This window comes from Pantherophis guttatus, chromosome 3, assembly GCF_059756535.1.
Source record: "Pantherophis guttatus breed Tessera chromosome 3, ASM5975653v1, whole genome shotgun sequence".
Lineage (NCBI taxonomy): Eukaryota > Metazoa > Chordata > Lepidosauria > Squamata > Colubridae > Pantherophis > Pantherophis guttatus.
The window spans coordinates 73,895,923-73,911,644 of NC_142065.1; the positions used below are offsets into that span (position 1 = coordinate 73,895,923).

The 15,722-nt window shown below is 37.4% G+C and overlaps 1 protein-coding gene across 1 annotated transcript in view; it reads left to right on the top strand.

Moving 5' to 3' along the window:
• The window catches only part of MSH4 (mutS homolog 4), a 58,682-nt gene that overhangs the window by 16,729 nt on the left and 26,231 nt on the right, over positions 1-15,722 (top strand). Inside the window, exons 5-7 of the mRNA XM_034437019.3 lie at positions 1,488-1,603; positions 4,305-4,478; positions 15,357-15,529. Of these exons, the coding sequence (XP_034292910.2) occupies positions 1,488-1,603; positions 4,305-4,478; positions 15,357-15,529 (463 nt within the window). The remainder of the gene's footprint in view (positions 1-1,487; positions 1,604-4,304; positions 4,479-15,356; positions 15,530-15,722) is intronic.

The following is a 15,722-nucleotide window of genomic DNA, read 5'->3' on the forward strand; positions in this document are numbered from 1 at the left end:
ACGAAATTAAATGCCATCTTCAGTGTACATTATAACTATAAAAATAAAAACACAAACATACATCCTTTACATTCTATATCATTGAAATTGAAAACCCAATATTGCACTATACCGTAGAATTCAATATGGTTATTGCCCTGGGATAGAAGCTGTTTTTCAGCCTATTTGTCCTTGTTTTTATTGACTTTTATCATCTGCCAGATGGTAATAGTTCAAAAAAACGGTGCCCAGAATGAGATGGATCTTTAAGAATGTTTTGAATTTTCTTAAGGCAGCGGGAGCTATAAAGCTCTTCCAAGGAGGGAAGAGTACTGCAAGCTACTTCTGCTGATTACCGGCTGCCAGCAGTTTGGCAGATCAAATCACACTAAACTCAAGGTTGACTCAGCCTTCCATCCTTCCGAGGTTGGTAAAATGAGGATCCAGATTGTTGGGGGCAATATGCTGACTCTGTAAAACCACTTAGAAAGGGTTGGAAAGCACTGTAAAGCAGTATATAAATCTAAGTGCTATTGTATTGCTATCTGACTAGCAATTCAATTTCTTCCCCCATTAATAATCCCACACATTCTGGTCCAGGTGTTCCTCGGTTTACAACTATAACTGTAAGTTGTAGTAGTTGTTAAGCAGGTCACCATATGGGCACGTCCAATTTTACAACCTTTTTTTTCCAGTGGCTGTTAAGTGAATCACTGTGTGCATTAATCAAACACTGTGATTGTTAAGTGAATGCAGCAATCTTTAAGGAATCCATTGTCTGCAATGGGTGGGGTGGGGTTTTTGCTGGAAACCAGAAGTAAACACCAGTTTCTGGCAAAAAAAAAATGTCACAAATCGTGGTTATGACTGCAGGATGCTGCAAATGGCCGTAAATGTAGACAAGTTGCCAAATCCCAAAATATTAACGTTTTACTGCAGGGTGGAGGAACTTTGAAACCTAGTCGTAAGTAGCCCTGGGAAGTTCTATTGTAACTTCAAACAGTCACTAAGCAAATAAGACTATTTGTACAGATCTTGTACAGTATAAATATAAAAAGCCTCAGATTTGAAAGTCATGGGTCAGGGCAGTGTCAACAGTGTGAGTCCTGCAAAGAACTAGCAAACTATCATGAGTTTCTTGGGAACTGTAAGCAAGAGTAGCACTGAAGCAGAAAGCAAGATGGGGAATTGTTCTTGTCTTTTCCTATGCCCAGGCAAGATAATCATGTGCTCTGCCTCAACTTAATCGTGTTTGTACAATAATAATTTTTCTTTAAAAGAAATGTAATTGTATATGCATGCCAGAATTGTCACCTATGAGCTGCACAAATATAGACAATCACTATAAATCAGCAAAGGTAATATGTACATCTGAATCAATCCGATAGCAAATTCCTATTTTGCCTTTTATCAGTATTTGAACCTAAATAACTTAGTTTTTATTACTTTTAAATATTGGTAATACATTACAACTGTTTTTTGTAATGACGCCTTTGCTTCCTTTTCAGAATGTGACTTTTACCACAGTCCAGAGAAAATATTTTAATGAAACCAAAGGTTTGGAATACATTGAACAATTATGTACACCAGAATTCAGCACTGTTTTAATGGAAGTTCAGTCCAAGTATGTATGTTCTAAAAATAATACATTCACTTTAGTTTACTGTTGATCATTTTTCAGTTAGTAACCTGAGAACACTACCTATAAGTCTTTGCCTTCTATTTGACTCAATAAGTATTTTTAAATATAACATCATGGGTATTGACTTTGACCCAAGTTGTATTTTATACTGAAATGGATCCAAGGAACATGAATAAAAATTTCAGTAGTTGCCTTTCTGTAGGCCTCTTGGGACCATGAAAAGACATGGGATGTGACATGCAAGAATACAGTGAACATGCTGGATAATCAACAAATGAAAGCTTCTATATTTTCTAGTTTAATTTAATTTAATTTAATTTAATTTAATTTATCGAATTTCTATGCCACGCAACTCCCAAGGAACTCTGGGCGGCTTACAGCAAAAAATAATACAACAAAGAACATAGGAAAATTATTAAAAAAACATTTTAAAAACATTTTAAAAACATTAAAAGCCCATGCACACCATTCATGGTCGGATCTCGCAAGATTGCAACAGTGAGATCAACGGCCCCAGGCCTGCTGGAAAAGCCAGATCTTCACCATTTAGTTTAGTTTGGATTCAGCTGTTACTTTGTAATTATTTTCCTAGCAGATGATTCATTTATGAATTCCTCTCCTTTCCTTTTGCTGTCACCATGACTGTGTCTTAGTTCGCATGATAATATCATTGTCAGGTGCAAAAAATCAGGACCATAGTTGTTCAAAGGAATTCAAGTTTATTCCATGCTATTCCTAAATAGGAATCTGAAGTACTAGCAGTCAAGGAAAATTGGAGGTAAGAGTCAGTGAAGTTCAGGGTCTTGGATCTCTTCTGGGTGCAAAAGGACTCCAAACAGATGATGCACTTGGGTTCAGCCTGGTCATCTCCTACATTGATTCTGCAAAATAATTATTATTAGCTTAATAAACCCTTATTCTATGAAATGGGTGATCATATAAATATGATTTATAAATAAAATTAATTTTCCAACAAGATAGATATTACCGTATATATCTATCATCTGTTTTATAAACTATGCATGTCATCTTTATTTTTCCAGTTTTATGTCTTCTTTTGAGTAAGTTTTTATTTTCCTTGAGTGTTGAGATCATTAGAAAGATTCTGGACTATATCCACAATTTTCTGCCTTAAATGTATTTATTTCACTTTTATCTCCCCTTTAAGACGTTTAGAGTACGATTTAGGATTCCTGACCATAAATTGCACCAAATGAGAGTGAATTGCTATGCCAACTCAGTGAAATTCATGTCTGGAGATGGATTTGAATTGACCTTTTCACATTTAAGTGCAACATTTTAGAAAAAATATGCAGTTCATTGAAGACTTTAATGTATGCATACATTTTCTAGATTGGACAATTCCAATTGGATACTATCCAAATTGTTTGTACCTGTCGTTACTGAAAGCCTGATACTATTTATTTTATTTATTAAGATGTCTGTGGTGACAGATGCTTTTTGAAAATTATCTGATTGTTCACAAGGAAATTGTAAGATTACTGTAGAATGGAAAAACATTACAACTTTGCTTGCTAAATTTATTAGGTCTTTTGTCATATTTGCTTTTGAAGATAGCAATAGCACTTAGCCTTATATACCGCTTCCCAGTGCTTTACAGCCCTCTCTAAGGTTTACAGAGTCAGCATATTGTCCCCAACAATCTGGGCCCTCATTTTACCGACCTTGGAAGGATGGAAGGCTGAGTCAACCTTGAGCCGTTCAGAATCAAACTCCTTGAGTGAGCAGTAAGTTAGCCTGCAGTACTGCATTCTAACCACTGTACCACCATGATCCTGATCAGATCAAGATTCCAGTCAGAATTTCTGGAAAGTCCTCTGTTTAATTAAGTAATAACCTTAGGGCAAGGATATCAAACTATTTCATTGAGGGCTGCATCAGGATTGTGTTTGACCTCAGGGGGCCAGGGTGGGCGTGGCCAGGGTAGACATGGTCAGCTCGACCTCATTCGTATTGGGGGCGCCTGTGGTGGCCCAAGCACTGCCAGTGAAAACGAGCTCCTGAGCTCCGTTTTCGGCTGCGATGGCCTCCTGAAACCTCTGCCAGCGAAAACAGCTCACATGCCAGCTCCATTTTCGCTGGCAGAAGCAGTGCAGGCTGGTCCTTCAATGTTTCCAGGGCAGCCCCGCAGGCCAGATCTAAGCACCCTGTGGGCCGCATTCAACCCCGGGTCTTGAGTTTGATACCCCTACCTTAGGGGAAACCTTCCTTTCCTTCAGATTTTGTCTTTCAAAATGGAGCACATTTTTATTTTCCAGAAGTCAATAATAAAAATTTTTGTAATAAATCTACAAAAAGCTTCCATCTCATATGAGAGCTAGTGTTATGTAGTGATTAAAGTGGACAAGCACTGAAGAGATTGCAGTTCAGGTTCACTCTCAGTGGTGGAAGCTGAATGAGTGACTTTGGACCAATCAGTCTCTCAGATCAACCTATCATGCAGGGTTGTGGTTGTGAAGAAAAAGTTGTAGAAAGAATATAATTATTTTAAGGTCCTGAAGAAAAGCCAAAGTATACACCTAATAAATAGATAAAAGAAATTATCCATGTGATATTTTCAGTGTTATTCCCAGCAAAATTAGTGGCCCTAAATCTTAAAAGCTATGATAATATAATATGTTATTTAAATTGTATTTTCATTCATTTGATTATCATTTCTTAGGTATTACTGTCTCGCAGCTGTTGCTGCCTTGCTGAAATACGTTGAATTCATTCAAAATTCAGTTTATGCGCCTAAATCACTTAAGATTCGTTTCCATGGAAGTGAGCAAACAGCAATGATTGATTCAACATCAGCCCTAAATCTTGAATTAATTACTAACAATAGAGATCCTAGGTAAGATATTTTTGTTTCAAATTCTAAAGTATGGAGAATATATGACAATTATATTTACAATTATAATATACATAATTGTATCCAATTATGTATATCATAATACAAGTCTGTGCTTTAAAGATAGTGAACATACATTTTCAGTCATTAAAATATTTAAAGTAAGATGATAGAACATAAAAAAAGGTAAAGGTTTCCCTATCCAATCATGTCTGACTCTAGGGTGCGGTGTTCATCTCCATTTCTTTGCCAAGGGAACCAGCATTGTCTGAAGACAATTTCCATGGTCATGTGGCCAGCATGACTATACACACATGGAATGCTGTTACTTTCCCACCGAAGTGGTACCTATTAATCTACTTGCATTGAGTTGCTAGGTGGGTAGAAGCTGGGGCAAGTAATGGGAGCTCATCCAGTTGTATGGAGCTCAGGTCCAAAACATAAGGATTCATTTATTAGAGTTCTGAAGATCAAGAGATAGCTCTACACTGAAATATCTTTGAATCCAGAGAATGAAAGCATACATGCATTCAGAAATGATGCTTAAAGAATCAGTTAAGGTAGGTAACAGAGTTTTCATCGTGGATTGTGTGATTCACATGCACAGATGAGTAGAAGGCTAACTCATCAGGAGTTGGATAGGCATTTCAGTAGCAGTAAAACCTTGGTTTGTCATTGTGTGTTCCTAGAGTTGAGAGAAAGTGACTGACCCAAGATCACCTGTTGACTTTGTGACTTAGGTAGGACTAGAACCCAGGTTCAGACTATACTGGAACTGGTTTGTTCATTGCGCCTTTCGACGCAGTGGTTCACTGGCTAAGACACTGAGCTTGTCAGTCAGAAGGTCAGCAGTTCAGCAGTTCGAATTCCTAGCGCCATGTAACGGAGTGAGATCCAGTTACTTGTCCCAGCTTCTGCCAACCTAGCAGTTTGAAAGCACGTAAAATATGCAAGTAGAAAAATAGGGACCACTTTGATGGGAAGGTAAAAGCGCTTTGTGCACCTGTGGCATTTAGTCATGCTGGCCACATGACCACAGAGATGTCTTCGGACAGCGCTGGCTCTTCGGCTTAGGACCAGAGATGAGCACCGCTCCTAGAGCCGAAAACGACTAGCACACATGAGCGTGGGAACTTTTACCTTTAAGAGAGAATGACTGGTTCAAGATCATACAGCTGGCTTTGTGCCTAAGGCAATACTAGAAGTCATGCTGTCTTGGTATACTGCTTCCCCTTCCCCCCAAAAAAGTCCAATATAGCAAATAAAAAACATACAAGAGAAAAACAAGATCATTAAAACAAAGTCCCATGGGGTAGGGAGGACTGTCCCATGTACAGCCTAGCTGCTGCATTTTATACCAGCTGCACCTTCTGAATCATCTCCAATAGCAGCCCCAAGTAGTTATTACTGCAGTAATCCAACAGAATGGTGATCAGAGGATCCTGGTCTACAGCTGGAGCACTAAATGGCCAACTGAGTTATTGCTGAAATCAAACTGTTTCAGAGGCCATTCAGTTAGCTCAGTAGCTACATCTGCAATCTTTCTTGAGTTTTCTTCCTGGTATCTACCAGACTCCCATGTACTTAGAACCTCCCACATTTATCCAATACTCTGGTCATGGATCTCTGGTCATGGCAAAATGTTGCTTTTTGTCAATGCAGTTTTGTTTTTACTGAAACTTAAATGCCTACCCAACCCCCAATGAGATAGCCTTCTATTCATCTGTTTGTGTGAATCACACACACACAATCCTAAAAAAACAGATTGCCAACCTGTAACTGATTCTTTAACTTTCATTTGTGAATTTGTTAATGTCTACATATTTTCCTGCTTTGGAGGTCACAGATGACATACGTACTTCAACTGAAGGCTACCCTCTAGATTAGGGTTGGCAAACTGGCAGCCCATCGACCGGATGCATCATGCGTAGGCCATGCCTAATCCAGCTCTGCAAAGGGAAAAAAATTGCGATACATCACGTGACAGCAATGTGATGCCACGAGTTTTCATGATAAAAATCCCAGGTTCTAGAATTCTGCATCTCTGCTACTGTACCACAGAAGAATTTGTTTGGATTCATAAATGACCACCTGAGTCACATTTATATAAGCAACCAATTGTTTAGGGTTTTTTTAAATACAATTTTTATTAAAGGTTTTAAAAGCAATTAGTTCTTATTATTGCCTTTAAAACCAATTGTTTAGTTTTAATGATACATATAAAAGAAGGGAAATTGGTATAATATAGTTGGATAACAATTTTCCCCACATTATTCCTGCATTTGGTTGATTTTATTCCACACGTTTCATTAAACAGCCTGCATTGGATATTAGCTGCAAAATTTATCAAGATTTTAGGAACTGTTGTCTTACTCATAAAATCTAAATCGGGTCTGAACCATCAGGTTCAACCATTTGTGATGAGAACTAGACTTCCTAGGGGCTAACTATAATCAACAATTGACCAGAGACAGTTTTATTCTATTATCATTGCTTTTTGTTTTTTTCAAGAAGGTGGTTGGATGGTTCTTGGTGTTCTTTTCCTCTGCTTAATCAGTCTATAATAGCTATCTAAATTTAAACATTTAAGCAGCTATTTAAACTGTTTAGCTGCTTTAATTATTCATCTGAGTACAATTCAGGATACCCAGCTTTTAGTGAATGGGGAAGGAATTGTTTATTCAGCTCAATAAATTGTTTATTGAGTTGGGGTTTCTGCATCTTCAGCCTCCTCATTACCTGAAAATGAGAAGAAACTATCTCAGTTGAGCCCATTGAAAGCCTCTAAATAATCAAGGGTAGAGACTTTCTTACCAGCAAATGGTTCCCTTCCTCTCACATTAAGCAATAATTCAAGAAGCAACAATAACTTGGTACCAATGAAGGAGAATAGCTCAGGTTGAAAGGAGAGGTTTTTGGTGCTCTCTAAGCTTGGTTGTTTTCTTGCAGACATTTCATTACCCAAACTAGGTAATCACTATCACAAGCACTGATATTACCTATTTTGAATTATGAAACATCTCCAAGAAAACAATCAGAGAGCACCAAGGACTTTTCACTGTAACTTGGGTCAGAAGAATTGGAAGGTTGTATATCTCTCCCACCCTTACAATACTACACTCCTGCAATACAACTTGGCTTTTCTACACCACCATCTGAATACATATGCCAATGTCTATATTTAAACCAGCCAAAGTAACATTGTTAATATAGTGGCAAACTAGTTCCTTTTTTAAACAATGTATGCAATGGCTTTGATCTTTCAGGTATTATCTGCCATTAAGGACACATAAGATGAGATACAATCTTCTATGAACTGCTTTGCAAAAATAGTTGTCAGGGGTATTTCTGCTAGTGATGAAATGCCTATTTCCAGTTTGCCTGATTCAGCAAGCTTCCTTATTCTTTACTTTCCTATGTTCTATCCTCTCCATTATTTATTTCTATAGGATTATAACTCCTCATAACCACCTGCTAAGTTTTAAGCGAAGCAATAACTATACATAAACATTTGGTGTTTTAGTAAAGAAAATATTAACCAGATTGATTTATGCACACATCCTTAAAACACTTAAAACAAACAAACAAGAATGTAATACAGATGTATAAAAAAAGTAGCATGGCCAATTGCTGGCAGAATGTAGTGTGTGATATGTATGAGTCACCATTCATTTACACCATCAAAATTTCTATGGATGAGAAACTGGCAGCTCCCACTTAGTGGCAAAAGAGTTCTTAGGTGACAGTAATAAATTAAGAGAGAAACACAGTTTCCATCCAGAAGGCAGATTATTGACTTCCTAAAGGGCAGACTACTAACAGTACAGGTAATCCTTGATTTACAACAGTTCATTTAGTAACCATTTGAAGTTACAATTGAAAAAAGGGACTTATGACCATTTTTCACACTTAAGACCATTGCAGTATCACCATGGTGATGTGATCAAAATTCAGACGCTTGGCAACTGACTCATATTTATGTCGGTTGCAGTGTCCTGGGTCAACCTTTTGCAATTTTCTGACAAGCAAAGTGAATGTGGAAACCAGATTTACTTAACAATTGTGCTAATAACTTAGTAACTATGGCAAGGGAAGTCGTAAAATGGGACAACATTCACTTAACAACTGTCTTGCTTAGCAACAGAAATTTTGGGCTCAATTGTGGTCTTAAGTCAAAGACTACCTGTATTCATAGGCAAGATTTTCAATCCCTTAGGAAGTGAGATAATTGAAGATAGAGTTATCCTGACCCTAAATTAAGAGCAATAGTGGAACACTCAAAAGCTATTTTTCCACTATCAAAATCACCTTAAGACAGGTGACAATATTGCAACTAAGTATATTGTAGCTAGTTGCTTTTCTTGAACTCCATCTCTCTTTATAGTACAGTATTCATGCTTTCAACATATCACAAAACTTGTTCCAAACATAAAATTCAAAGTTGCCCAAAGGTTTCAGACGATAAAGAAGCAAGATTTCTCTTGACAACAGTTTATATCTGGAAACCTATACATTTAATATTTAACAACACAGAGATCATTCTATCACTCATTGCCAATCTATTCAAAGATGGAGTTTGGTAGAACAGCAAAGAGATTAGTAGGAGAAAATTGGAGACATCAGGAAGTGAAGTGGCTAGATCTTCCTTCACATAATCTTTCTTTTGAAAATCCTTAGAATGGAACAACATCTCTGCTCAACAAATTGTCCTTCTAATAGATTCTTTTGTCCATATATAGCCAAGAGCTTGATGGCCTTAATTTCTAATTTTAAAGTTGTCCAGACCTATAAGTAATTACAGTTTTCACACAACAGATATTTGGACAGACTATGTGTCGGTGTTTTTCTTTGCATCTGACTCTTTGTGTCGCTACTTAGCTAAGGAGATCAGGGATTTGAGGTTTAGGTTGTATTAGTTCTCTGTAAGATCTTATAAGGAATGTAACAGGGAGAAGGAGGAGGGAATTGAAACTTTACAAGAAGGGAAGAGGTTTCAGATCTTGAAAACTACAGTGAGATGAAGCAAAGGTTCAAGCTTTGATTATGCTTTTTAAACATGATTTTTGTGCTTTTTAATATAGCATTTCTTACAAAAGTATATTTCTTGACCTATCAAGAGCTTGGTACAGAATGTTGCTAACATTTAGCACAGAACTATCTCTTTACATGTTTTTTTTAAATGAGAAAGCTCTTAGCTGTTTTTTAGCTTTACTTTTTCTCATTTTTATGATAGTGATATAAGACCCTGATAACGAATTATAAGTTTTGCCTTACAAACAGACTCTGCTACAAGCATTGCATCTAATAAAGAGATCTTGAGAAGCAAGAGTAAAGAGTGTAAGACAAGCTTAAATTTTGTAATACAAATGATTAAATCTTGATGAGTAACTTTAATGGTATTTCCTATGAACTGCTTACTCTCATTCTTTTCCTTGGACTCTAAGGATCCATCTTTATAGGTAATAAAGGTTATTCTAAAAGGCCACGAAATTTGGCCCCGTACTCTAACACTACCAAGGTTTTTGTTCCAGTGTTAACTAGATTGTTATGAAATATCACCTCTCTTGTCTATCAACTCAACCTGACAGTAATAATCTCCTACTCATTATGAAATGCAATCTTAGGCTGCATTAATAAAGAGATAGAATCAAGATCACATGAAGTTCTAGTACTGCTTTACAAAGCCTTAGTATGGCCATACTTGGAATACTGCATCCAGTTTTGGTTACCACAATACAAAAAAGATGTTGAGACTCTGGAAAAAGTGCAGGGAAGAGTAACAAAAATGATTAGGGGGTTGGAGGCTAAAACGTACAAAGAATTGGGTATGTCTAGTCTAATGAAAAGAATGACTAGGAAAACTGATAGCACTGTTTCTATATTTGAGGGGCTCCTAGAAGGACGAAGAGGTCAAACTATTTTCCAAAGCACCAAAAGGCAAGACAAGAAACAATGGTTGAAAACTAACTAAGGAGAGAAGCAACCTAGAACTAAGAAGAAATTCCATAACAGTGAGAGCAATTAACCAGTGGAATAGCTTGCCTTCAGAAGTTGCTCCATCACTGAAGGCTTTCAAAAAAAGACTGGATAACCATTTGTCTGAAATGATATAGGGTCTCCTGCTTGAGCAGGGGATTGGATTAGAAGCAGGGGTGAAATGCTCCCGGTTCGACTGGCTCAGGCGAGTAGGTAGAGATGGTGGCGGGCAGTTCGGAGAACCGGTAGCAAAAATCCCTGCCCCCGCCCCACTAGCTGAGCCACGCAATCATCAGAGCCTTTTTTTTCTTTTAAATGGCTCTAACGAGCCAAGCACTGACAATCCCAGTTGCCTGCTAATCGGTAGCAAAAATCCCTCCCCCTCCCCCCTCAGCTTGCTTACCTTAGCTGCTGGTCGCAACACCTTACTGTAAGCCCTGCAATCCATTGCATCAGCAAGCAACTGAATCTCTCCGTCTGCAATCAAGCAGGCAGGGAGTTGTGGACTTCAACTCCCAGAATTCCTCAGCCAGCAAAGCAAAGCTGGCTGAGGAATTCTGGGAGTTGAAGTCTACAAGTCTTAAAGTTGCCAAGGTTGGAGACCCCTGTTCTATTGGGTAATTTTTTTTTCCCCTTTGGGAGCTTTAAAAAAAATAGTTAATTGGGGGTTTTTTTAGTTGTTCTTTTTTTTAGACCTAGCCATTTAAAGTTTAGGAAGTTTTAAATTTAGCTGCTTTTATATAAAAATAAAAATAAAATAAAATAAAATAATATTTGTGCAGCTTTCTGAGATTTAGTGTGTTTCTGTAGTGTTTCACTCTAATTACACAAACACACAAAATCTCACAAAGCTGTATGTGGAATTTTGTGTGTGTAAAGTGTGAAAGTTGGGTTTTTGGGCTTTTTGTGGCTGTGTGAGGTTCCTGCTTGTTGCAGGGGCCATTTTGGGTCTAGCACAGCTGCTTTTACATTGTGGGTGAGCCAGTTGTGTTGTGTTGTGTTTTGTAGGTTAAAAAAGGGCAAAGAAGTGACATTGACTTAGCCACACCCACCTGACCAACAAGCCACGCCGTCCCAGTCACTTTACCACCAAGCCCTGCCCACTAATTAAGCCACGCCCACAGAACCCATAGCAAAAAATTTTAGATTTCACCCCTGATTAGAAGATGTCTGAAGTCCCATTCAACTCTATTATTCTATGTTCTAAATCAATCAGAAATGCTCAAATTTACAAACAAGCAATTCACTTGGATAATCCTTCCAGGGAAAGGGTTTTGATTACTTGCTACATCTAGGAAGTAGAGAATGCTGTTTACACTTCTTATATTCAGTTTTCACATGGTGACTCTTGTATTTGCACCAAGCAGCCTATCATAGCTGCCCCATCTAACTTTTTAAATGCTAATTAGCTATGTCCTGGTGGTGCTATTGGGTCAGATCCAGGGAGCCAAGCCTTTACCAATTTTTTTGTTTGTCTATGAGTGCATTCAAGCTAGGACCAGTTTTTAGAAAGTATGTAATTCCCAGTTCAAATCATTCATGAGATTGGGGGGTGGGGGAGTACAGAGCTCTGTTTAGAAAGAAAATAGAGACCCAGAAGGTAATTGACAGACATTCGTCTAGATTACTGATGAAAAAAACTCTACTGATTTATGAGGATTTCTTGCAATCCCCATCTCCTTTTTTCCACAAAGCCTCTATTAAGTCTCACCACCTCCTTACTTCTGAGACGTAGGCCAAATATTTCCATACTCTGTTCAGCAATGCACCAAATTCTATGCCATTTTTTGGTCTTTTCCCTGATGCCGTAGCAAATTGACCCCTCATGTTTTTGCTGGAGCCTTCTAAATTCATTTTACAACTTTAAAATGGCAAAGTAGTTAGAGATAATCTGATACAGACAGAATATCTAAAGGCAAAGTTGGATTGGTCAACTTTAGTCCTGGCATCCTGTTCACAAATTTTATTTTTTTCCTTTGTGATTCCCACAGATTGATGTAGGTTCATCATAATGCAAGCATAGAAAAAAAAATGGGGTTATGAAAGAAGCCAACTAATTTCTAACATATATATTGGATAATATAGGGGAAGAGAATTGATCCAGTTTCAAGAAAGGGAAATGGCTTACTCTTCATATTATAGAAATATATTACTCCATGAGGTTTCTTTATGTTGCCTTTATTGACTTGAGCTTTGTTGGCCTTTGCCCAGATCCCTTCAATTTTAGGACAATTTAACTGCTGTGGCCCTTCAGAGGACCCTTGATGTTGACACAGTGATGATTGTGTGATTGTATTAAATAAAAAGACTTACTACACCTGGATCTCCATTTTTTTCATGCAGTTTGCTTGAAGTGCTTATCTTCTTCTCACTATAGGCACAAAATTTAAATTTGTGCATTAATTTGTTGCATTAATGTCAATATATTGCTGACATAATTTTTTTTGCTTGACAGAGCATACATGTTTTGTGTAGTTTCAGTTAGATCATGATAAATATTTAACATTTTGTCTTATGTGTTCTAATCACAGCATTAATTTGACAGATTGAGTAAATTATTTTCTTTTCACTAAAAAACAACATTTTTTTTTTCTAAAGAAGCTTTTTGATCTGTTTAGTCAGACATTAACAGACAAAATATACACTTGGATCATTAATGCATATTTTTATGCATTAATTTATTCACTCAATTTGGCTGCCACCAGTCTCAAACCTGCTTTAATGTATTGCATAATTATCGTCTGAAATTTCTATCTTCCTGTATGCAAAGTTTTGGAGCAGCTCCCTATAAGTACTGCATAAGCTTTTTCTGTTCCACAAATAGGCTGCTGTTGTACCGGATGTGCTGTGATATAAAACACAATTTGCTGTAGGCCCAATACTTTATTTCTTTAAAGCACAAACTACTTTCTCTCCTAAACTGACCTATCTAGGGACTAGAAGGAAAAATGTTGGTCTATATTTCAACTTTAATTAGCACTGCTTTTCTTAGCTAGAAGTGAAATAAAAAGGCAAGATAGATATTTTCCAATTATAAATGCATATCCTAGAAAATAGACATTTAACATAATTAGATCTAGTTTAGAGTACACGTGTAGAATTTTACTGTTTGTTTGTTTGTTTCAACAATGCAGTTCTGTTTAATCATAATGAAGTCCTATCAATGTTTCTTTCCCATGTTATTAAAAAATTCTATTTCTGGAATTTTCTAAATTGGTTTACCTTGTGTACTATTTTTCTATGAAACTGATAGAATTTTTTTTTTCCTCCAGTACTAATGTCGTTAAGTGTTCTAGTTGGAGTAGAGTAGATGTAAAATGCAGCCTAGATTTAAAAAGAATAGAGGTAGTCCTTGATTTAACACAGTTTGTTTAGTGACTGTTCAAAGTTACAACTGAAAAATGTGATCTATGACCGTTTTTCACACTTACGGCCGTTGTAGCATCTTCATGGTCACGTGATCAAGATTCGGTCACTTGGCAACTGACTCATACTTATATGGCGGTTGCAGTGTTCCAAGGTCATGTGATCCCCTTTTGCGACCTTCTGATAAGCAAAGACAAATGGGAAGCCAGATTTATTTACCAGTTGAATTACTAAATTAACAACCGCAGTGATTTACTCCACATGTGTGGCAAGAAAGGTTGTAAAGTGGGACAAAACTCACCTAACAAATGTCTCACTTAGCAACAGAAATGTTGGGCTCAGTTGTGGTCATAAATTGATGATTATCTTTACTCAGCATAGGCAAAGTAGCTCAAGTACAAATGTAAGGCTATAACAAAATATGGTTACAGTGTTATTTGCTGGTTGGAAGCCTGAATCAAATGGGGCCATAGAATCTGATACAACAATTCTGCCATTTTTCGTGTTTCAACTTTTTGCATCTAGATATTGAATGTGTAGCATAGTCTTCATTTAAGGGGGACTTCTTAGCCACAGCTATCAGATCAGATCTAAAAACAAAGAGACACAAATGAAAGTAAACTAATCATTAAATCTATTTCTAATCAGCAGGAAGAAATAACAAAACATTATTACATTTTACATCATTAGGGGAAAATAAAATATTTTTAAAAATAATTGACATGATTGGATAGTCTCGGCCTCGCTAGGCTGCCAGTGCGGAAATGCAGGGAACACACAAGAACTGAGCTGGTGAATCAATCCTGGTTTAATATCTGCTACACAACAGCTACTACTCGTTGCCAGATTGCTACTGCAATATAAAGTCAGCGTTGAGAGCGTCCGCTACTCAGCGCCTTTTAACTATCTCGCTGTGTCTCTGAAATCACTTTCAGCTGAGATTCATAGTTGCCACCACCGGGAGCAGCTGGGTCGCTGGAATGTGACATCACCATTCTCGGCTCCCTCGTCTGCTGGAAACTCCACGTCGTCGTTTGTTGGATTCAATCCCCACACGATCCCTCTATGCCCAGCACCGGTGATGGATGGCCCTAACTGTGGTCCCTACCCCTGTCACCGTCACCCGTGCCCGTGTTCACCCTTCCCTCCCCCCTGCATCCGGGTTGTCTATCACTGTTGTCAGTCCGCGAGGTGTCGAGGGTTGCTTGACGCTTGACAGATAGCTGATAATACTTTCCAAATTCACCATAACTAATGAATAATAATGGATGGGCATTGTAGAGAAAGATCTAGTGTTAAAGCAATTTAGGTGATATGATTTTTTTTATAACCAATAAAACAGAACATAGCATTGAGTTTATGCAACTTTGATAGGAGTGGTTCCACCCTGTGTTCTCTGCCTTTGGTAAGGCTTTGTGATTTGTGCACATATAGTGTTGTCTGTTTTAAAAACTGAACTATTAGTATATAAATGTACACTTACATTTCCATTAACTTTATTTAATGAGATTGTTTTTCAAATCTGCATTGTTTTCAAAGGAAAGGCCATACTCTATTTGGCATTCTAAATTATACTAAGACACCAGGGGGAAGTCGAAGACTTCGGTCTAATATTCTGGAACCACTGATTGATGCTGATAGTATCAACACAAGATTGGATTCTGTTCAAGAGCTCCTTCAGGATGAGGAATGCTTTTTTGGTCTTCAGGCAGGTAAACAAATTCTGCTTTGTAAAAGGAATAAAATAGTTTATAGTTAGATTGGTGCAATGTACAGGTAGTCCTTGACTTATAACAGTTCATTTAGTGACTGTTCAAAATTACAACAGCACTGAAAAAAGTGACTTATGACCATTTTTCACACTTATGACCATTGCAGCATTCCTTTAGTTACATAATCAAAATT